The sequence below is a fragment of the Epinephelus fuscoguttatus genome, linkage group LG6 (assembly GCF_011397635.1).
Source record: "Epinephelus fuscoguttatus linkage group LG6, E.fuscoguttatus.final_Chr_v1".
NCBI classification, from domain to species: Eukaryota; Metazoa; Chordata; class Actinopteri; order Perciformes; family Serranidae; genus Epinephelus; species Epinephelus fuscoguttatus.
The window spans coordinates 9,442,747-9,467,467 of NC_064757.1; the positions used below are offsets into that span (position 1 = coordinate 9,442,747).

The 24,721-nt window shown below is 40.0% G+C and overlaps 1 protein-coding gene across 3 annotated transcripts in view; it reads right to left on the reverse strand.

The window, feature by feature from the left end:
- Positions 1–1,450: 1,450 nt before the first annotated feature.
- Positions 1,451–24,721, reverse strand: part of ppp3cca (protein phosphatase 3, catalytic subunit, gamma isozyme, a) — a 42,984-nt gene continuing 19,713 nt past the window's right edge. The window contains exons 5-14 of one of the 3 annotated variants that reach the window (XM_049578356.1): positions 22,360–22,505; positions 22,118–22,257; positions 19,439–19,516; positions 19,259–19,353; positions 19,026–19,151; positions 17,095–17,172; positions 15,683–15,767; positions 14,628–14,725; positions 6,423–6,449; positions 1,451–4,031 (exon numbers count right to left, since the gene is read on the reverse strand). In XM_049578356.1, coding sequence (XP_049434313.1) covers positions 3,880–4,031; positions 6,423–6,449; positions 14,628–14,725; positions 15,683–15,767; positions 17,095–17,172; positions 19,026–19,151; positions 19,259–19,353; positions 19,439–19,516; positions 22,118–22,257; positions 22,360–22,505 — 1,025 coding nt within the window. In that variant the 3' untranslated portion in view covers positions 1,451–3,879. Of the gene's footprint in view, positions 4,041–6,422; positions 6,450–14,627; positions 14,726–15,682; positions 15,768–17,094; positions 17,173–19,025; positions 19,152–19,258; positions 19,354–19,438; positions 19,517–22,117; positions 22,258–22,359; positions 22,506–24,721 lie in introns of all 3 variants that reach the window. The other 2 variants (XM_049578354.1, XM_049578357.1) reach the window with 2 other exon arrangements.

The following is a 24,721-nucleotide window of genomic DNA, read 5'->3' on the forward strand; positions in this document are numbered from 1 at the left end:
TTTTTCCATGGACTTAAGTTGTGATGTCTGTACTGTTTCTGAGGTACATTAACTTCTTGGTACAAACACTTAAGTTTTAAAACTCATTAATAGACAAATCCAGATTCATTTCTCCACTGTCATTGATGAGAGTGAGCTCGAAACCTAGCGGTTTGGAGGCAGGGTTAAAGGAAATGCTAGTGCTCTGGCTCTATGGGCCTATTGATGATTCAGGTACATTTTTACCTGAAAATCAAACTTCTTTGGCTTCATGCTCCACTAAGGAAGTTTCATATGAATAAACAGGGCCCTATCTCCACATATACATCCAGTTTTCTTTGTTCACTCATGGTATTATCACTGTATAGAGAAGCCATCAAAAATCAGAGACCTTTATTTGGAGGCAATGAAGTTCCAATCTCTATGCACAGACATCAGCACATGTATATACTATACTATATATTTTGGTATAAATGTATAAATCAGAGCAGTCACATACGAATGTAGCTCTGGTTCTCGAATGGGTTCCGTCCAGGACTCTTAGAACTTCGGAGGTATTTAGCAAACCAGCCCACGTTTGAACTGGGAATCAACCAATTTATTTTCAGTTTAAATGCTCTGAATGGTTTAAAATAGATCCTTAATCCAGGAACCTTAATAGAACTGGATCCATGTTGGTAGAAAAGGGGTATTATTTTTCAACTTATGAATGGTTTTCTCTCAAAATCGGCGAGGGGAGGTACATACAAACAGCGGTTTGCAGTCTCTCCAAGAGAAAAGGGAAAGTTCTGTTACAACCACAAAAAAGCAAGCAAAATCTGAACTCAGTGACATGTTCTGACTGCCTGTCGGACATTCAATATGCTCTGCTCCCTTTCAGTGCTACAGACAGACATCCTATGAAAAATAAATTCTCATGCCAAATCAAGAAGACAAATTGTTTTAACTGGGAGCTTCAGCTTTCTTGTCTGGTGTGGAAAAATGGAAACTAATGTCACAAAAGAGAACATGGACCAATGAGCAATACAAATTGGCAAGACTTGAATCAGATTCAGCTATGTAAATTAAATTCTGTGGGGGGGACGGCCCCAACTTGGAACCCATTGGCTATCATCTGAAGACAATTTAACCTGATATTGGCTTGTTTTCAAATTTATCTGCCTTCATATGCAGATATCCTTTTATATAGATTAGCCAAAATGAGCAGTGCAAGAAAGAGGAAGTATTGGCTCGGATATCTGCTGGCTAAAGTGGATCCGGCCAAAATATTGGGTGTTGCCCCCAGAGGCTTATCGTCATCAGACTGATGGCCAGTGATTTGAAGATTGCTAAAGTTCGAGGGTATCTGATGCTGCTTTAAGTGAAATAACAATAACCAACATCCAAACAAGTCAAATAAAACACTGTATTTGAATTTTATTCTTTTCTTTTAAGTGATACATCTACGTAAAAGATTTCATGGCCTCGCATGATAAGTACGGTACAATTTTCACCCCTTTTTACAGCTATTATAAGATTCTTAAGGAACAATATTTTTTTTTTACATTCTGTAAGATATGTATAGGACCTAACAGGAGGTCAGTATACTGTATGGCTCACCCAATAAAGCCTTACCTTTAAAACAAATTTTAATATCACAGTTACGTAAACCGAAATACTTAATCTTTAGGAAGCTTTCCCAAAAGTCTACTGAACAGAACGGCAAACAACAATATTTTGGAAATTTTAAGGATATCGAGATTAACGTTACTGACATTGAATCTTTAATCATGTGTGATTAAAAGTCTCCTTGCTTGACTCCGTTCACCAACCACACACTCACACACACATACAGATCTTGACATGTGTGGCCAAGGTGGCATGGCACATGGGCATAAACGCCTCATTTAAAAAGAAAAAAGGAGAAGAAGAAGAAGAAGAAGAAGAAGAGAGTAGTAAATCTTAAAGGTTATTTCCTCACTTTTTCTTGAGTGACAGAAAGACAACAGAATTACAGTCAGGTGTGTCGGAGCACCAGTTGAGTTGGTCGTATGTCTTAGTAAAAGCACATCTTAAAGGGTTGAGAGTGCCTGTGAAGAGGAGTGGAGGTGCTGTGGCCAGAGGAGAGCTGAATACTTGAGAGCAGAAAAGCATATACACACCAACAATCTCAGCAAGTGTTAATGGTCCCCATCTTGGTACGACCACGAGTTGTAAAAATCATATACTGTGTGTGTGAGTCAGCCATGGCTGAGATGATTACAGTGCTCTTAGGCCTTGATAGACAGCTGTGTGGCGGTGGTACCTTTTATAGTATCATCCCTACAGAGGGAAATGACTCAGTCCATTGTGTGTAAGTACAGCATTGTCAAAATGCTGTCATTTCAATGAATGCCAAATGTTTCCCTTATTTGATGCGCACAGATATCACAATTCAAAAAAAACATCTGCATTCTGTATAATCAACAGTAGATGGAGACACTAATACAGCTTCAGAAACAAAGGAAAGCCCCAAAAGCACAGCCTGTTTTTTTTTTCTTTTTTCTTTTTTTAAAGTGTTCGACAATATAACATCAAATCAAACTGCCATAATTCTGTTAAATACATTGAAATTTCCTAAGCAATAATGAACATCAGTCTGTTTTGAAGACAGCATGGCCAGCAGTTCCCCTGCTTCCTGGGCAAATATGTCCTTGTTTTTCCGAAATGTCAACTAAAGAGAAAAGCTTGTTCCTTTTTGTCAACCGGTTTGTCATGCCGTAATCTTCACGCGCAGGGCTCAACCCCAGAGAGGTCGGCTTAACTTCAGCGCTTGAGAAGAAGTGCTTCCGAATGGGATGTGGGAGTATTGGCAGGTCTGGCTGTGGTGATAGAATAAGACATGCTGTACTGTGTATCCCTTTTTTGGTTTAACGGAGCGAGAATGTCCTAGTTGCCATCAAGTGAGCACAAGTTATAACCAGCACACAACATTCAGCGACAGCAACTATCATTGCACACAAAGCATTAACCCTTCACTTCACTGAAGGATTCGCAGACTTTTCATTCACAAAATATAATACAGGAAGAAATGTTTGTTACTCTGGAACAAAATACTGAACATTCAGCATCTTTGGGACTCATCAAAGTTTTGTGGAAAATTTATAAATAAGACACTAAGTCTTCATTAAATCCTTAAATTCTGCTTCAAGTATAAAATATTAATTTGTAATAGTTGTTCTGACATAGTTTACTTCCCTTATCCTTTATTTCACCTCTCAATACACATAAATTATCTTTGAACTGAACACATGAGCAAACACTGCACTCTATGTAGAACCTCAAGAGCCAAAAACATCTTGCATTCATCTTGCATGCATCTTGCATGATCCAAATTAGCTGTTGAGGCTACAGCATTTATACTTCAAAAATTTTCTTTACCAAACACATGGAGAATAAAAAAACAAAGTGACTAAAACTCCTTGATAACAAAGGCTTTATCTATTTGTATTAACTAAAATTTTTAAAAAATTCTCCTTTTTATAACTTTAACATGTATAAGTTAGGACTTCAGTGTACGGTATACATTTGAACAACTGCAAAATGTCTTCATCAAATGATCTGTTGCTATTAAACAATATATCTAATATATTTCATCTTCACTAAATATTCCCCCCCCTGATAACACATCATATGTTTGTCTTTTTTCAGTGGCTGGGAGTTTTTCCCAGCCCCGTGGCCTCCCTTTTTTTTTGATCTACCGATGTGTCCGCTTCCTTTCCCCGCCCGACTGTGAGCGAGCTGAAGAAGGACAGGCAGTTTCAGTAGAGGAGACAGACTGAGAGAGACAGAAAAAGAGCGAAAGAGAGACAGAGAGTGGTTGGGGGCTATGAGTCAGGGGGTGTGGGTTGTGTGAAGATGGGAAGGTGGTGTTTCTGTTGCCTATCCATCGGTGCCATTCTTGTTGGGGGTGTTGGTGTTGATTGTGGTGCCATCTGGCTGCTGGCCGTCTTTGCGCGGAGGCATCCTCTCGTTTATCCTGTCCAGGCCACGTGCCTCCTCGAAGTTACGAATCTTCCTCGTGGGAGAGAAGCCTTGAATGGCTGAAGGGAAACCAAAGAGAAAAATCAGAAGCCGGGCATGCTTGAGTATTTTCCCTTCTCCTGTCGCTGCAAACATTTGCTGTAAACTATTTTCTTTAGCTCGGATTCCTTGCGGAATTTCACAAAACACAGTATCAGCCTAGCACAGTACAGATGATCAGTGAATACAACACATGCACAGTAAACAATGACTCCTATAGTGTTCAAACACCAGTGGGACAAGCTACAACAGTAAAACACCTCACACTTTGTAGACTTACGGTAACATCCCGAAACAGCCCAGGAAACCAGACAGAAAAGGTGTGCAAATGAGAAGCAAACTTGTAAGGGACTGTTTTGACATACTTTTCATTCACTTCATTATCAACTTGAACTTAAAATAAAAACACTGAGGTGAAAGTTTTATAGGTGAATAAGGAAACAAGGTCCTCAAAGGGTGCTCTTGCACAACCAGAGATCTGTTGAAATGAAGCCCTTGCTCATTTATTTAACCCCAAGTCAGTGATTCGAGGCAGTTGTTCCACAGGAGGTACTTGTACGGTTGCCGCAGGGACATGGAGAGATTGTGGACTACTACCACTACTACAAAATCTAAATCATAATATGATCAAATAGATATATAACATATATGGGGTTTTTTTTTGGGGAGTTTTTCCTTATCCGCTGCGAGGGTCATAAGGACAGAGGGATGTCGTATGCTGTAAAGCCCTGTGAGGCAAATTGTGATTTGTGATATTGGGCTGTATAAATAAAATTGATTGATTGATTGATTGATATGTGTTTAAAAGAAAAATAAACATATAAATAGAATTACAAATTGGTGTTCTGATCTTTAATTTACTGTCATAATAACCAGTACGCTACCTAGCCTAGCTTCAGTATACTGACTGCACGGTACACACATCTCAGCATCTGTTGTAATACCTTAAAGCCAACTGTTACCATTGAGGGTGCATAAAAACCGGTTAGCAAGGAAATGTAGAAACTGAAATAGGTAGCTAAAAGTAATGGATATATAGTTTACACAGTTCAACTGCTTAAGTAGAAATAATCAGTCAAAAATAATGATTAAACAATTAAAATAATTATCTCAAAAGCAGTGATTAAACAGTCTAAATACTTCGCTAAAAGTAATGATTAAATAGTTGAAATAATTAGCCAAAAGTGATGATTTAACACTTAAAAGAATTGGCCAAAAGTATAAAATAGCTGAAAAAAAGCCCAAAGTATTAACTAACCAGTTAAAATACATTTAACTAATTAAATAACTAGTTAAATGTGATGGTTAAACAGTAAAATTGATAAGCTAAAGGTGTTAGTTAAACAGTTGAAATAATTAGTTCAAAGTGTTGGATAAACAGTTGAGATAGATAGCTATGAGTAACAGATAAATGGTTGAAAGGTCCAGCCTCTTTATGAGGTAATGATACAAACTTGATAAAAACCAACCTAATCACTGACAATTCAATTGTATTAGATAAAAAAAAAAAAAGTTTGGGAACCACTGCTTTAAGTTATGCTGTCTGATTGGCCCTTTGTTCCGTCTTATGAGGAGTGATTAGACTTTTAAATGACTTGTTTTGACTCAATGTGTGTGTTGTCTTTACATATATATTTGTTTCTATGTTGTTTTGTTAACTACTAGCTGTGGAACTAATTGCCCCTAGGGGACAATAAAGATTCTTGAACTAACTGTTGATGTGTTCTGCACCAAAATCAGGGCTAAATATTTTACATTTCTAGTATTTGATGAAAAAGTGGTTTTCGTGGCTGAAGCCTGTTGAAGCCATGATCAACCAGAAGGGGCAGCCAGTGTAGCAACAGTCAAATGGTGTAACAGGATTAGCTTCTGAAAATATCCCAGGCAGGGATGTCCCTGGTCTTATCTTAGCCAGGTCTTAGCTGGCTTTTCTCTGTGTGGGGAGCCACACTTGGCAAGAAAAGCCCATGTGACCACAGCCGGGAAATTGTCCCTTGTCAACAAGGGACAAGCCAGGTCCTAAACCTGATACACATAACTGTTTCTTTTGTAGCATGGGCTTTACTTTACTTTCTTATGTAAGCTTCTTTTCAATTTGTATCATGTTCATCTTTTCATATCTTATCTATGATTCTTTTATTGCTTGATTTTTGCCCTATATATGAAAAGTGCTTCATAAAATACTTTGATAATGATGGAACCGCTGTGATCCAACAAACACTGATAATGCAAGAGCAACCAGCAATAAAGAAATATACAGCAATTCAATAATCAGTAATATTAAAACATCTGAGGCACTAAGAGTAAAGTTAAACTAAGAAAAAGTACAAATCTGTGTTTAAAGAGTGAACACCACACACAAAACAAACACGTGAAATTTAAGCTATGACAGCCATGCGTACCTTTTGCTTTAGCTGCCTCAATCGTAGCTATGTTAATGGGAATTGAGGAAGGGGGGGAAAAAGGGAGTCATCAAAGACAGCCATAGACAGCAGATACAACAGTAAATCAGATGGTAAACCCTAGTGTAATAAACAGGGACAACAGACAGTAGAATATAGGCCAACACCTGTCGCACAGTCATTATGGATGCAGAATTCAAAGCAGCTGTAAAAACTTCAAAACACGTTAGTAGGTAGAAAGGTTAGAGAGAAGAAGCCTGTTGGAGATTTAAGATGGTGTTGGTGTTAAAGGGTCATGAGGACTTAGGTGTGGAGAGCTGAGGGGGGATTTGGCTGAGCACTAAGAGTCTAAGGCCAGGGCGAGATGTGTAACAATGCCCACGCAAGGCGACATATTTGTACGATGCAGGCTTCTGCAACGACAAAGTTGCAGTACACATGCAGTCAGACGTTCTCTCAGACACACATTCACTAAGTCACACACATCAAACACAACTTCAATCCAAAAAGAGAAAAAAAATACGAGAGAGTAGAAGTCAGAAATACTCAATGGTGAACTTCACATGATTCATATTTCTTCTTTAAAATGGATATCTGGCATGATGTAATTCTTATTTGATTGATTGCATCTCCAAATGGAGACAATCATCTGAGAGCATGAAATATCATTTCTCAGAAAAATGGCTATGTGTTCAAGATGAGAGCTGTTTTAAGATAAATGACTGAAGATGCTGACTTATTCCGGGTACACACTACACAACATTTTGGTCTGTTCCAATTCCGATTGTGGGGTCATAAAATCGTGCCGTGACTTGGCCGTCAGACATGATAGACTACATGTTGGTCCATGACCAATCATCGCTGGTCGTCTTTCACGACATGTGTGATGTCATCGAGTTATTCTTGTCCTATTTCTATTATTATTATTGCTATTATTTTAGTCTCTATAGCTGTTCATGTGCCAGCTGAAATATTATTGTAATAACGTTAACCAGATGGCAGGAGCTACATTTGAAGTATGCAAACTGTGCAAGCCACTTGATTCTCCACAACAAGTTCCTGCAAATGTTTCACAATAAAATTAATTAAATTTAATTTAATTAATCAAAAATTTAATTTAATTAAAAATTTTTAAAAAAAGCATTTTTTGGAAAATAAAGGGATTCTCTCAACCAAAGTTATGAGGGTCTTTTAATTTGAAACAGCAACAGGAAGTGTTGAGTTTGAAATGATGGCGCGATGCATTAAATGTAACAGGGCAAACAGGACTGGAATAAAAGTTAAAATAGAAAAATACAGAGGGAATGGTGTTTCTAATGTCGTCTGTTTCAAATGAAGCTGGTACCCTATACAGTTGTGGTCAGTAAAGCCCTGCATCTATTTAATCATTTTATTCTTTTATATCCTTCATTATGAAGAAATAACATTGTCTGCTAGCTTGATGCTAATGGCAGTACTCATTGGGTCACTAAAGTACATCTGCTGTTTCACACCATAACTTTTCTTTTTTCTATGTGGTAACATTTCTGGAGGAAATATCAAAAAGGCTGGGCTGTTGTCATACAGTTGTTTACGGCAGAAGATCACTCTGTGTTTCTATTGGTCAAAGTGACGGCTGTGACGGAAGAAGTCGTGAACGACAAAAAGAAAATCAAACATGCAAGACTTTCTGTTGGGATGTCGCGAGGCATTGGTTGTCATCTATTATGACACAATACACGAGGTGAAAGATCAAACTGTCAGCAGTAGTACAGTAGCTTCAAAAACTACAGGCAGCGCTCGGGGAAAAAAGTGAAAAATCAAGAAGGCCTAGCTTATCTGAAAGCTGTGGCTGGGGGAGTGGACATGGACAATGACATTCTCCAAAAGGTCAACAACATGTGGTTTCTCCTTCGATTGCTTGGCAACTTCTGTAAGCTTCCACTGTGACAAAGCATGACTCCCAGCATGTCCTCTGGCAGGCAAAGCCAGGCACTGACCTTTAGATCAGAGGGTCAGTAGACACTTCCAGGTGACAGGCTGACCTCCCCGACCAGCCAGCCCACAGCTGAGGCCGAAAACGTTCTGCTGTGTAGATGGGGGGCTCCAGCCATAGTCTAGCCAGTGCTTCCTGTGGTGGGCATACTGTCATTGATCTAGAACCCTTCAAAGGGGCTAGCAGGACAGAAAAGCTATTTTCCCTGAACTGGACGTGATGGACAGCTTTGTTGTCATCATCACCAATGGCCATAACAATATCTGGTGACTAAAAAAAATTCTGATTAATCAGCGGTGCACTGATTGATTCTGTGGGTGCAATTAAGGATGGACACCAGTGTAAAAACACAGCACCATAGAACTGATGGATATGTATTTTATGGAGTGGCAGCCAGCCAGAGTGCACAAAAATGAAGAATGGGTTTCTAATAGCTCCTAGCATCTGATTTACTAAGAACAAACAGGTTAATTGATCACACTTTTTGCTAAAAGATGTGCAAAGTGTAACCTCTTTAGCAACCAAGTTTATCGCTACCATCGTCAAGATTGGCCACCGTCACGGATCAATACCTGCACACACCCGCTGGGCTAACTGCCTTTTTTTAATTTAAATTCACTGATATATTCTGCATTACAATGGCTTATATTTAAAATATTTTCCTAATAATCAGATGATCTGCTTAATGTGGTAACTTTTAGGCTGTAGGGATGAACACTAAGGAAGGACCAGGCGAGTAGGTGAGGATGGACTGTAAATGGGCTCAAAAGAGCTCTCATTTCTCCACCCACCTTTGACCCCTCTGTCTCTGTCACTGTTAGAGGATGTGGTGGCCCATATTAAACCATCAGGTTCCCCTCGCGATGTGGTCCCTCCCCACTTTTTTAAAGAAGTTTTCTCTACTATAGGGCAGTCCGTTCTGACCATCTTAAATAGCAGCCTGTCCTCTGGTGTTGTCCCAGTAAGCCTCAAACATGCAGTAGTACAACCTTTGCTGAAGAAGCCTGGCTTAGATAGCACTGCTTTAGCAAATTTCAGGCCCATCTCCAAGTTGCCTTTTATTTCTAAAATCCTGGAGAAAATTGTCTATGCACAACTAAAAACTTTCCTTGATGATCACAATATTATGGAGGTTTTTCAGTCTGGTTTTAAAACTTTGCATAGCACGGAAACTGCCCTTTTAAAAGTTTTTAATGACATTTTAACGGCAAATGATAGTGGCAACTATGTTGTTCTTGTCCTGCTCGACTTGACCGCTGCCTTTGACACTGTAGACCACAACATTTTGTTAAAACGTCTGCAGCAGCTAGTGGGCATTGGCGGTAGCGCCCTGGACTGGTTCAGGTCCTACTTAGCCGACAGGACTATGTGTGTTGGTCTTGGTGCCTGTGAATCCTCCTCCGCTCCGCTTTTATATGGGGTCCCACAGGGTTCAATTTTAGGACCCCTACTTTTCTCCCTGTATATGCTTCCCCTAGGGTCTACCCTCAGAAAGCATGGTGTCGCTTTCATTGCTATGCTGATGACAGCCAGATATATGTCCCTCTGAGTAAGAGCGATGGTGTTTGGCCCCAGTGGCTCCTGTGTTTCCTCCCCTGTTGATCTGGGTCCTTTGGCAGTTTATGCGAAGTCTACTGTTACGAACTTGGGCTTTAAGATGGACAGTGATTTTAAATTGGACCGCCAAATTAGTGCAGTTGTAAAGTCCAGTTTCTTTCACCTCAGGCAGCTTGCGAAGGTGAAGCCTTTTCTTGCACATCAGCACTTTGAAGCAGTAATCCATGCCTTCGTCACATCTCAGCTGGATTACTGCAATGCACTTATTTTGGAGTTAGCCAGTCCTCCCTTGCACGTCTCCAGTTAGTCCAGAATGCTGCCGCTCGTCTGCTAACTGGAGTACGAATGAGAGAGCACATTACACCCATCCTGGCCTCCCTCCACTGGCTGCCTGTGCACTTTAGAGTTCATTTTAAGATCCTTTTATTTGTTTTTAAATCTTTAAATGGCCTCACCCAGCCCTACCTCTCTGAGCTTCTTCACCCCTACACCCCTGCCCGGTGCCTCAGGTCAGCTGATCAGCTGCTCCTTGAGGTACCGAGGCCTAAGCGAACACTTAGAGGAGACCGTGCATTCTCCGTTGCTGCTCCAAAAATGTGGAATAATCTACCACTGCACATCAGACAGGCCTCCTCACTGTCTGTTTTTAAAACCCACCTTAAAACCCACTTTTACTCACTGGCTTTTAACCTAGCATGAGACCTTGCTCTGTTTTTTATTTGTTTGTTGTTGTTTTTATTGTTTTTTGTTTTAACTGCTTTTTATTATCTCACTGTTTTGTTGTTTTATGACCTCCTATGTACAGTACTTTGTTTCAGCTGTGGTTGTTTTAAAGCGCTTTATAAATGAAGTTGAGTTGAGTTGAGTTGAAATATGCAAAAACCAAAATGCCTCCTCAAACTTTACTAGATATTACCCACATTTCCCAGAGAATTGTTGTTCTCTATGTTGTATTTTTGTGGGAGGTGTGGGAGGTGTAAAGATTGAAAGTACAAGTGAAGTAGGCTTTTCCATTCAAGAATAAAAATTGGAAAGAACAATTATGTTCTCTACTTTGTTGGTTCAGTTCACAAAACTATTCCAACAATTGAATTTTACATCAGTGATCACAGATCCACAAAGGCCTTCTTCAGACTGCTAGCCAAAATCTGATTTTTAGCCTTATCTAGATTGGAACCAGATGGCTCTTATGAAGTCTGAACAGTCATAAATGACATGAAATCCGATTTTTGCAAACCAGATCGAAACCACCTTTGGGAGGTAGTTTCAAATCGCATTTGGACAGATGTGTCTGAGTCTGAACAGCTCCTTATATGACTTCACACAATACACGCTCGATGATGCCTCCGCTCCGACGTTGTTGCCACAGCAACCTGTCAGATTGGTCAATAATGTTGCCCAGTCTGAACAGAGCCAAATCTGATTTGGACACTTGCTAAAAACAGTGTGGACAGTCAGCAGTCAAAAATCGGACTTGAGAAGGAATCAGATTTGAATCAGATTCGCCTGCAGTCTGAACGCAGCCAAAGACAGAAGCTGTGGCTGCATTGCATCAGGAACTATTACAATACTGTCAGTGGAAAAGCTAAAATCTCTGCCTCTTTTGAAACTGGATCTGTCCCACAATTACTTTTAAACACTGAGGAATCCTAAGTTATTAAAGGAGTCACTTTCATTTTTCAAAGTAATGAAAATGTTATCAAACTCTACTGTAGCTGTGCTGGAAATAACTACTTATTTGGTGAGTTCCATACAGGAATAAGAAATAACTTAAATTGAATTGCTATTTTTGGTTTCAATAGTATAAAAGTGTTTCAGTATGGATTTCTTCCAGCATGTACAGTGATACTGACCTCTATACCTTCTCCATAATTATTTTACATGAGAGTAGCAAATGAAACAGCTGTTTCCATACAGTATGTCTACGATCTTTATCTTCTGCTTGAAGGAATAGCTCTGCATGAATACCAATCACAACTAGAGCACTCGGAGAGCGCAAACCTCCGCCAAGCAGCTCGGATTTCCCGCCATTTTATTATTTTATCCACTTTGCTGAAATACAAGAGGCTTGTAGAATGGCCCACCATTGTCTCAGTGAGCTTTAGCACCCGATTTTGGCAACAATTAAATCGTAGGCAACTGGACTTTGATTTTGTCTAGAAGACGTTTCGCCTCTTATCCAAGTGGCTTCATCAGTTCTCAACGCATCGGTCTGACTAGTCCTCACTAGTCTGACAAACAGTGGAGTAAGACTCAGGTTTTTAACCTCTGTGGAGGTGTACACCCACCACCCTCATAAGACAATACTTCGTTAGTGGAGTTTCACTGGACCATTGTTTGGGTCAGGTGAGTCACACTAGTGAACGACAGTTGTTAGGAGTGAGTGGGGCCACTGGTGACCAACAGTCGTTAGGCATAATGTGTGGTTACCAGTGAACGACTGTCGTTGTATTTCTTTGAGCCACTTGAGGTTAGTTTCGGGCAGTCTTTGTTGTTCAATCTCTTAGGTACAGCAGCAAGGGCCGCATTGTAAATGGGAGACAGGTGGTGTCTCAGGCCACCTCCCCTATTTAGAGACGGCTTCTCTATTTTAACATAGATGGATTCTTTCACCCCTCTTTCGAACCATCTGTCCTCTCTGTCCAAGATTTTCACATTGCTGTCCTCAAAGGAGTGAGCCTTCTCCTTTAGATGTAAATAAACAGCAGAAACTGGACCTGAGGAGTTTGCCCTTACAATGCGGCCCTTGCTGCTGTACCTAAGAGATTGAACAACAAAGACTGCCTGAAACTAACCTCAAGTGGCTCAAAGAAACACAACGACAGTCGTTCACTGGTAACCACACATTATGCCTAACGACTGTTGCTCACCAGTGGCCCCACTCACTCCTAAGGACTGTCGTTCACTAGTGTGACTCACCTGACCCAAACAATGGTCCAGTGAAACTCCACTAACGAAGTATTGTCTTATGAGGGTGGTGGGTGTACACCTCCACAGAGGTTAAAAACCTGAGTCTTACTCCACTGTTTGTCAGACTAGTGAGGACTAGTCAGACCGATGTGTTGAGAACTGATGAAGCCGCTTGGATAAGAGGCGAAACGTCTTCTAGACAAAATCAAAGTCCAGTTGCCTACGATTTAATTGTTGCCAAAATGGAATTGACCTGGATAAATGAGAATATCCACAGACTTTAGCACCCAAGTTAAAAGCGCTATCCATCTAGACATGGTGAAACTTCAATGTTTTGTTGGTTTAAATGTCTTGCCCTTTATTTTCTGTTGGCTTTGCTGACAAAGAGGCAGCTAGTCGCGTTATCATGTGGCAACATAGTGCCCACTGCCTACCCTCCCATCTGCAATAGTTAGCTAGTTGCTCTGCACTACACACCACAAGGTTCAGTTGGAAGCTAGCTAGCAATGCAGCTCATTTGCAACTACAGGTGGTAACGCTGTCGCAGTGGTGTAACAGCATTGCTGTGGAAACATGTTGGCCTCCCTCCAGTTTCCCGAGGGCTGCCCAGGTGGCAAATTTGCAAATCATAGGATAGTGAAAGAATGACCCGCCCTACTCTCCCAATTTTTGGGTAGCCCTTTGCTGATTGGATTGGTTAGATGTAGGCATGAAGGATGGTTTTGGTTAGGGTTAGGGTAAGAATGTCAGGATAAGCCAATCAGAGGCAGAGTAAGTTAGAGTAAGGTGGGCCATTCCTTCGCTATCCTAGGATTTGCAAATTTGCAACCTGGTTAGTGGGCTGTTTTATTTTGAGATGCAAAACCCCTTTAGCATTGTTAACTCTGCTAGCACCAGTAACCATGCTGACACCACTATCAGCACTCACAGAGCTAACAACAGTTGCAAAAGGGGGTTTGTGCCTCAAATTGAGGCGCTTGCTCACCAGGGTCACCTTAGGGGAGACTGTAGGTGGGCAAAATGTTTCCACAGCAATGCTTTTGATTCAGGACAGCGTCCTAGAGTTAACTGCCAAATGAGCAGTGCCACTAGCTAGCTTCCACCCAACTTGGGTGGTGCGCCCTGCGCAGTGCAATAAACTGAGGAGCAGCAAACTTAACTTACAGACCAACATGTAAAACCAGTCAAAAATATTCTGGGGAATTAATCTATTAACTGCTGACATCCCTACTCACAATGATTCAGTAAATTATCTTAGCATAAAGACTAAAACCAAGGGAAAACAGCTAGCTAGCTAGCCTCTGTGCAAAGGTAATAAAATGAGTCGACCAGCTGGGAGCAGGCAGACAATAGAAATTTCATAAAGTTACAACTCCCGGCAGAGAAATAGTATTACATATAAAATGTTGTTTTTACACTTCAGTTTCAGACTTCAGAGTTATGCATCAATCTGCTTATCTAATACTCAGCAAGAAAGCACATAATGATTCTTTCAGGTTTACAATGAAAACGTTAACACTATTGTGCTGCTGCTTTGCAATTACCTAGTGTCTTGCATATTTTTCTGTACTGAGGTGTGAGAAGAGCAATATATCATGTACAGCTGCACCACCTTATGCCATAAAAAATTAAGGTTTGCTCACAGCAAATATTCAGAGTTAACACATGCTTGGTGACAAGGGGTGAGGAAGGAGTGTAGGTTGTGCTTAATGGCAGCTAGCAAGGAGGGAAGAATAGGGTCATCGAGTATAAAACACACTTACCGGTCTGTAAGGTCTGCTTTCCCCCTGACAAAACTCCCAGAGGAAGAGTTCCAGTTGGGGTGAGGCCTTTGAGTGTTAACACATTCTCGCTTTCCTCCCTAGTCCACATACAAAACACAAGCACACAGGGTACACACATAGATTACATTTCAGCAAGCAGGGCAGCATGCACACCTGGTGGTTACAAGGCTGTTTTGTAACCAGGAGGTCATAAGTTCAATCATCACTGGATATTCAACCTGTGCCCACTCACTGTGGTGACAGAGTGATAGACTGTCAGCTCTAACTGCCTCCAGCCACACTGCTAACATGTGTCCTGGTTCTGTAAGTGGGTCACTGACAACTTGTGTCAATTTTAGCAGCTGAAGCAGTATTTTTAAGGACTGCTCACAAGTGTTAAGATTTGTGGTAACACACTTTCATGTTAACACACTTAAAATTTTCATATTATCCATATTTTTCTCCACTGCTGGGTCAAAAGACACTTGGATTAACAACCGACACTTCTGAATAACATTTAAAACGTATATTTAAATTTACTCATGACGTTATTTTCATCTTACAAATGAATGTGGTCAAAGTCAAACCTGTATTTTCCTTCTTTTTATTTATTTGACTTTTTCTGAAATACCCTCTTAAGCCATTGACCCATATGCACTGGTCTGAACGACAGGCTGCTCTACATCTTGCCCACTTGCAGCAGTGTGACAAGGTAGGAGGAGCAGCAGCATTAATCTGGAATAATGTCTAATGTCATTATACAGTCTAGGTCCATCGTGACTCATCTCGTGCCAGCTCATTAATCCTAGCAGGGCAACATTGTGTTTTCAAATACGACTTCATTGTGCACTCAACTGACTCCATTCATTCCACCAACACTCTTGAGTCTTCCTGGCCCCACAGTGACCTGCAATTCATTGTGGTAATTCTGACCCCCACCCCACTGAGCTCATTGTGATCTGTATATACATGTACAGAAGCCTTTTTCCATTTGAGTGTTATCATGAGAAAGGAACAGGTACATCAAAGGGAGAGCATTAATGACAGGGTCAGACCTGAGGACTGAGAAGACTCGGGCCATTTTCCCCACAGCGCGAATCTTGTTCCGGATGACCTCCTTACGCATCGCAGAGGTTCCACCTGAGACAAGTCCAGAATGTGAGGTTAAGACACAGTATACCACCTTGAGTACTCAATACTCCTGTTTATATCAATTGCTATCAATGTTCTTACTTCAAATAACTATGATATTGTATAAAAGCCTTGTGGGAAGAGAGCAAATGATGAACGGCTGATACATTTCAGATATAAACTGAGGGTTTAATGGTGTGTTTCAAAGCACAGCAGCTATACTCCAGGGAGCAGAACTCCCTCATCAACATCAGACATGTGGGACATCGACTGAATTATGATGAAGTGCAGCATATAAATCGCCTCGAATGAAAAGCATAGCTCCCAGCACTCTATGTCAATTAAGCTCATTTTCAATTCATCCAAATTAATAACTAAACAGAAAATGCAATTTACAAAAGAAGAACAGAACCAGAGGCCTCATTACAGAAACTTCTCATGTCTGAAATCTTTCTTAACCTCAGTTTAGACTTTTAGGCCATTTCGTTTTAAAGAAACATGTTTCCTAACTGTATTAGGGCAAAAATAATATTTTATCTTAGGATAGGAAACACCCTAACTTAGGAATTTCCCAACTTAGAAAGTTAGTATGAAATACAGCCTGTACTGAATTCATAATAAATTTAAAAAATGGCAGCAGCACTGATGTTATGTATGAAGGGGGAACAACATGAAAACTGAAATATAATGACTAAAAAGCTACTGAAACTGTATGATGATACTCTAACTTTCCCAGACCGTGGATTAATGGGTGTATTAATTTTTTTTTTGTCCATGATAGAATGCTAGTTAGCCAGGAAAAAGTGATAGCCATTGATATTCTGGCTTGTCCATCTCAAGTAGCCTACTGCTACAGTCTAAACATAGATACAAGCGTGACAGGACAAGTGCCGACTGAAGAATTGAATTTACAGTTATCATTAGGATTTCTTAAGTTAAGTTTAGAGGTTTTAGGCAGGGCATAGCCATGAGTTTAGGAATTGCTTCTGTAATAGGAAGATAGGATTTTTCCTGTCTTTGAATCTTAAGTTAAGACAAGACAAGCAGTTTGGACGAACTACATCTATGTATTTTTAGACTCAAGAAAATATTAACCACCATTTAGCACTAACATACATCGTTGAATTTAAAGATTCTCACACAGAGAAGCAAAATATAAACGTTTTTCCCACATTTGTTTTTACTTGTCAGAATGGTAAGGTTGAACATCATGGTACACTGAGAATAAAGAATAAAAGCTGGGCATTAAAAATAACAAAGGTATTTAGGCTGATCACCAAACAAAACATATAAGGAAGTCTTCATCATATTCACCATAACAATCCCTCATTCTTACCTTCGTATAGGTCATCTCCCTCTGACATGAGCTCATCGTCAGAGCAAATGTTCAGTACATTCACCAGCATCTCCGTCACTGTGGGGGAAAGAAGCCACATTAAAGGTGGTGCAAAAACATGCAGTAACAGATTACAAACTAGAATTACAGCTTCAAGGTTGTATGTTTTTTCGCAAACCAGTCAAGTTGCAGTTACAGTTTACATACATGTCTGTGAAAACATGGATGGTTTACACACATCTGCAGCTATACAATCAGCAGAGTTTCAAGGTGGACTGCCAAGATTAGTATCAAAAATTCAGTATCTGACCAAATGTCTCCCCTTCTGTTCCTAATAAATGACACTGAGTAATGGCCAAAAAAGTGTTTTTGTAGAACATTATGATGTCACAATGAAGCTGATCTTTGACCTTTTGGATATAATATGTCATCACTTAATTAGTGTATCCTATTAAACATGTGTTTGAAATTTGGTGATAATTAGCTGATGAATTCTTGAGTAAAGGCCAAACACATGCCCTTCAATCTATGATCAAAATCTAATCAATTCATTGAGTTACCATGGATGTTTGTGCCAAATTTGAAAATTCTCATTCTTGAGATATTGCATTTTCAAGAATGGGACTGACCGTCAACCCAAAAACATAATGCTTCCAGCCATGGCTATTGCTGGCGAAGAGGCATAAACATGTTTTCACTGATAATGTAAATTTCTAGCTTTTTGGCTAGACTGTGGCATGCAAGGCCAGCCCTATAAATGCAGAAGTCTGTCCGTGAGTGAGTGATGAAGTTACACCAGTGGTCAGTGTCAGTGATAACGTAAGTGTTTGTGTTTCCCCATTAGCCGTTGCTCTTTCTAAATGAATAGGCGCTGGCAGTCCCGTATTAGTGTATTCCTCATTTTCTGTAACCAGTGCAGCATCATTGCATGATGTAATTAGTGAACTAGCTAGCTAGCTGCGACATGAATAAAACTTGAAAACTTAAGGCTTTTAATAAGAAAGCACAGTGCTATTGTCAGGTGAGTGGACTTTGTTCGGCTCTTTTTCTGTAACCACTGTAATGTTAACATGAAAGCATGGTGAAATTAGCAAGATAGCTAGCTAACTAGCTAGCTAACTAACTAACTATGGCAGTTATGAACGGATGGAAGAGAGGATCATTCATCAATTTGTTTGAGGAACAGCCGTGTTTGTATGAGCCACAAGCTTTAAAATCTATGAGCAACATTACTGACTATTATATTTTACAATACCAGAATGGGTGCTGCCACTGTTGTGAGGAGAAAGTGGCAACAAGACGCTGGAAAGTGCGTCACCATCTTAGTAACAAAAATATATAATCAGAGATTGACCAATTAATTGCTCTGGCTGATTGATGAGCACCATAGGTCATTTTTCAACCATCGTTATCTGTGGAATGTGGTTCCGATAGTGGCCATACATCACCGACCAGGGTAAGAGGGTAGGGTTGTGTTAAATGATCAGTGGGTACAGCTCCAGGTAAAGCAGGTCCCTTGTGCTGTATGAACATGTCTGAGTGTATTGTTCTTCATTTTATGATGTATTTACATCATGTTTTGGGCTGTTCCATATCAATGGGGAAAAGTCAGTGATAACGTGAATACTTCTGTTTCATATTAAAGCCATCCAGCATTTCATGCACGGTTCAGCCTAGTCTTGTTAGTTTACATGGGTTTCCTTTTGAAAGACACATTTTCAGTGTCAGATGTGGATGTTTCTGGAAAACACACTGGCACACTTCATATTTAGTAAATGGACTAACACATCCAAGAACACCAATTTCAAAGAGAAAAAAAATCAGAGTTCCTGAGTGAGTCTGGGTCTGTATGTTCCACAAATCGAGAACCATAGGTAACTCAAGACAGGCTTTATTTCTGGCTTCCATCCACACTTAAACAACAAACATACCTTTCTCTCCAACAAAAGGCAAAGACCACGTGAAGACATCCATAAAGTTGGGCAACCAGTAAGGGTGAGGGGAGCAGTTGAATTGTCGGATATTCATCACGTTGTTCTCATATTTTAATACAGCAGCTAGGATTGACAGAGGGAAAGAGATGGGAGGAGAGATTCAAGGACTGAAGCCTGGTAAATACAAGAAAGAAACAACGACAATGAGAGTGAGAAAAAAAGGCAGAAACCTTTGTTGTTGTAGACGTCTAGGTAATTTGGAGCTGAAAAGATTGTGATTAATGAAGGGAAGCCTGTGGTCTGGCTTTTTCGGTACATCCGATACCTGTTAGGCCGCAAAAAATAAGACTTTTCAACATATTCTATATTATAATATGCTGAATGAATCAAAAAGCAGTAGTGCTACTTACCCGGCATCCTGTGCTTCATGAGCTCTTATTACTGACAGCAGATTATTGTTTACCAAAAAGTCACAGACTGCTGAGTAACTGCAGAGAGAAAGAAAACCAGAGAGAGAGACAGACCGATTAAAACACTGAGTTTGAGGTCAAAGCTTATTACAGACTTAAACCATTAAAGGAGCAGCATGAGGCCACTTATGACTTCACTGACTGTCATTTGCCTATAGAAATACATTCATATTTATTCTCAGCATGCTGTGCCCTCTGGCCTGCTGAGCTAGGGGTTTAAAGATGCTAAGCATCCAGACCCTGGTATTTATGGGCTCTGCTGGCCTCTCCAGAAGCTGGGGAACTACAGCCAGAGCAGATGAGCTCAGCTGGATGAGGGTACTTAAGGGTTTTCATTGACTTCCCTTCCTCCTCCACTCTACTAATCCATCAGGAAGAACAAGAAAAATGTGTGAGAAACATGTCAGAGACAGACATCAGGCTAAGATGAATGGTTTCTGACATTAACTGCTTCAGTAGATTTTAGACCAAGATAGGATTTGATTGAACTGGATATGTGTAAATACATGACTAAGTCTGTTTAATAGCTGGTTTAAACTAGTGATCTACTAAATGGTTGGCATAATTAAAATTCAAAGGATATCTTAGTGTGATAATCAGTTATGAAGAAACATTTGTAACACTGTCTAATCAAAAATAATGACCCATTAACAGCTAATCAATGTAGCAAGCTGAAACACATCAATCAATCAATCAATCAATCAATCAATCAAACTTTATTTATATAGCGCCTTTCATACATCAAAAACGCAACCCCAAACCCCAAAGGGGGCAGAGAAAATTGATAGAGAGGCAAGACAGAAAACGTCACTTAGTTTGGTTCCTGCTTTCCATGGTTGTAAATACAACTTTTGACTTTTTTGACAGGAGGTCATATGGTATCAAACTACACTGCCAATTCTTTTTTAGAAAGGAAATATCTAATTATGCCAGGTTAACTGACATTGGAGGGTCATTTGGTCGTACATAATGGGACATTTTGTGAGACATAAATTAAAAACTTTATATTGCATTACAATGTAAACATATACACATTTACATTATGTACACAAAAGCATTTTAACAGACTGTCTATCAGGATCTATTACCTGTTTTACTCTCCTCTTACTTAGAGGGACAATGCTAACATGCTGATGTTCAGTAGGTATGACATTCACTGTTCTCTAGGGGTGACCCCAAATAGTTGACCATTTGACAATTTGATCTAAGAAGCCTGATTTGACTGCCAGTCAGATGGTTGCAAGGCATGCATGGCATGGCATGTCACAGGTGCAGGAAAATGTGGTTATGAAACAAAGGATCATTCCATTTGGGATATATAGGGGTGCTGAATGTCTAATTTTGTATAGAATTGTTTAGCTTCTCCCATTAACTCACGATGGACAGCCCATTTTGGTATAAATTCATTTATCAGAGCACTCACATAAGAACTTAGCCAAGCACTACTTATTTTTTGAACTTGTGAAAGATTCTATGCTAAAATCAGCGAGGGAAGGTGTGTACAACAGATGTTTGTGACTTGCATCTCACTTTCTCAAGTCAAAAGTTCTGTTTACAACCATGGAAAGCAGGAACCAAACTAAGTGACGTTTTCTGTCTTGCCTCTCTATCAATCTTCTCTGCCCCCTTTCAGTACTGGGTGCAGTACTGCTGCAGCACCTACTCCTACAAATGGATGGAATATGACCGACAGATATAAACATCCCATGAGATGTCCTGCTAAGGTGTCTAAATATTTTCTCAAAACATCTTGTAGCATCAGGATTTGCACTAAGCCCAACTCCTACAGTAAGTTCTAAAGTCCTTTCTAAAGGAAGGAGTAAAAAATACCTCCTGTATTAAAGATGTTGACATGCTTGGCTACGTGGTGACTATGTAAACTGGGACTGGGAAGTCATGACCAAGACAATAGTATAGTGAGACAGATATAAAACAAAGACATTGAGGGGTTGAGACTGAGTCATGACTAAGACAAGACCAGCGAGAGTCCTACACTGTAGGACACATTTATGACCATAGGATCCTTCAAATCAGAAAGACCCACATTCTAATAAAAACACCCACAGAAAACAAATTAAAAATCCTTGTCATTCACCTCTTTTATTGCGGTGTTTGCGCTTAGAGACCTTCAAAAAGTGGTCTTGTGACCAGTCTCAAGACCAAAACCAATCTGAATACCAAAACACTGGACTGAGAAGGTGCTATTCTCTTTAGCACATAACTACCAAACTGGTCTTTCCCATTCTGATCCAGCAGTTTGAATCTGTTAACCTATTTAATAAAAGTCATATTTAATGTGGTAACCTATTTTGAACAAGCTGTGCCAACCTGTTTTGAGAGGGCCATTTTTGAAAGTGCCTCAATCAGCTGTTTGACCTACAAAAAAAGGAGAAGCTACATCCTCTGACCTGTGTGATGAAGCCTTTTTTCTATTTTATCATCATTTATCATCATTTTGTAGTTGTTTCTGATTGGTCTAAAAGCAATCCACTATTTGATAAAATCACTTGTTTATATTATAATAAAGTTGTGTCAGTTCTGAGAGTTTGGTAATGATGCGCCTGTACAGTTAAGTGACACTGCAGCGGGAGTGATGAAGGCAGCAATGTGTTCTAATACCTGAAAAAGTAAGAACAGCCTCTGACGGAGTTATGGTTGAAGTGTTCTGTTGTCTTTTCGCTGCCATAGTCCTCACCAGGGTCAGCCCAAATCAGGTCACACATTGGCCCGAATGCTGGAGGCTCTTTAAACCTGTCTAACTGTTGAGGACAAAACACAGACACACGCTCAGCAGAGATACTGTGAGGCTTAGGTCATTTCAGTACAAAAAAGCATTTAACAAGGAGCAAACAATCACTTACTTTCCTTATGTCGTCTAGGCAGTTGATTTCCGGTGAAAGACCGCCGTGTACACATAGGAACTGTTGGTTGAGGAGGGCAGCAAGGGGCAGGCAGTCAAAGGCCTCCATACAGGCGTCATACACCCGTTCAGAGTATTTAATTTTACCTGCAGCAAACACATGGCGACAGCACAAAATATGGTTCATTTTTGTAGCTCTTCCCATATACGAATAATCAGTAATAAAGTAATTCTTTATCAAAAACATAGCCACAAATGGCAAAACTTTTGTTGCATCTGCTTCTTCAGCAGATATCAAGATTTGTCAGATGTGTAGTAAAGAAGAAATGCAGCTCCTCTGCCAGTAGGCCAGCAGAGGAGTAGCAGGACAGATGATTGTTTCCAGGCAGCGTCTGCAGTGTCACTTGCACAACACTGCAGGTCAGATCAGGGCAGGAGGAAGTCCGCTCCTTATAGGGCAGGAGCAGCCAGAACACAGCCAGGACAGTACAATGTGGGTGGTAAAGACTAAACTTAAGACCTGAGTACCAAGTGAGTGCTGCATTCATGTTACAGAGAAAAATCTGTCGATTAAAGCTTCGCACTTGAAATGAGTGCGCTTTTATCATTTAGCCTGTGGATACTTTGAGTTTAGTGACTGACAGCTTTCTGTGGTCTGTAGTTGCATAAGTGTACACAATAATGTATACATTTTTAAATAACAAATGATGTGTTTAAATAAAACAACATCATCATGCATCAAACAATTCATCTTAAAATTAATTCTGCCTAATCCTTCTTAGGTGTGAAGACAAAATGCCACCCACCTACACTTGTTTGGATAAGAAATCAGTTAGAGAAAGTTAAGATTCACTCTTAGGCGATCTACTGTTTTATCAGGGCTGGCGGCCATTCATCACCCATGTTGAGAACTGCAAGTTAGATAGTGTGAAACTGTCTGAATGTCAATGTTGCTGAAATGTGCAGCAAAGCTGACTAAAATATATCTGTTGAAAGCAGTCATTCATGGTTGAGGCATAATACATTTGTATAGGTTTTTGTGACTACACATTACCACTGTTTCAATTCAATTTTCAGTTACAATTAATTCTTTCTTGGACTTTTCTCTTAGACTGCTATGGTGTATTTATTTGATTATTTATTTAATCTTTCTTAATTTTTTTCCTAACAAATTGTGTTGAATGAAGACCTACTGTAGCTTCTAACTGTAATATATTTTATACAACACTGGCTTCCAACAAGTTCAGACGATGATAAAAACAAGATAATCTAGGGGCGCTGGTGGCTTAGTGGTAGAGCAGGCGCCCCATGTACAAGGCTGTTGCCGCAGTGGCCCAGGTTCGTCTCCAGCCTGTGGCCCTTTGCTGCATGTCACTCCCTCTCTCTCTCCCCCTTTCACGCTTGTCTGTCCTATCCATTAAAGGCTAAAAAGCCCCAAAAAATATCTTAAAAAAAAACAAACAAAAAAAACAAAAAAAAAAACAAGATAATCTAGATAAAACGATAACTGTACCACATTCTGTTTTGCTATGCTGCTACATTTTTGTCTTGTGATTAAAATCCAGCGCACCTCTTTCCTTTACAGTGATGCGCTCAGTGTTGCCAACTTGGCCACTTTCTCGCTAGATTTAACGACTTTTCTGACTGCCTGGTGACTTCATTTCTCAAAATAAGCCGTTGCCACTGCAACTGCAGCTTATTGAGCACTCGCTGCTTTGTAAGGCGGAGCTCTGAGGATGGCTGCTAACATTCTATTTATGATGGCATCACTTGTAAATTAGTAGAACAGGAAAAAAACAGACTGGAAGGAGAGTCCTTCTCCCGACAGCGTTCTGACAGCCTCCCACTGCAGGTTTGGACCATGCCAAAGTAAGACCGATACAGAATGTTTATTGCTGCAAATATTCAACCACACTTGCATATACTGTACATTGTAGACAATATAGTATGGAAGCATATGGTTTGCTACAATATGCCTTTATGTGTGCATTAAACAGTCTGTTGGGCCTGCTCTGTAAAAACGAGCGCAAGCTGCATTTCAGGAATTATCAACAGGTCAGAGTCTCATCCGGGAATGTTTTTTTTAATAGGCAGACGCAAAAGTTAGTGCTGCCCTGGTTCCCTCGTCAAAAAACCAATGGGATTTTTCCATTGGATTTTGGATTCTTGCAGAAAATTACTTAAGTTTATGATACTCACATTTTCTTTGGCAAGACAGTCTTTACAAATGTACACATTTTTGAAGCATAAATGCAATCGCCAGTAGTAAAAACCTTACATTAGGCTTTCAACGTCACTGTCACAAGTTAGCTACTATCATTTGTAAGACATGTAAAGGCTTCAAATTCCTGGGGGTGGTGGGT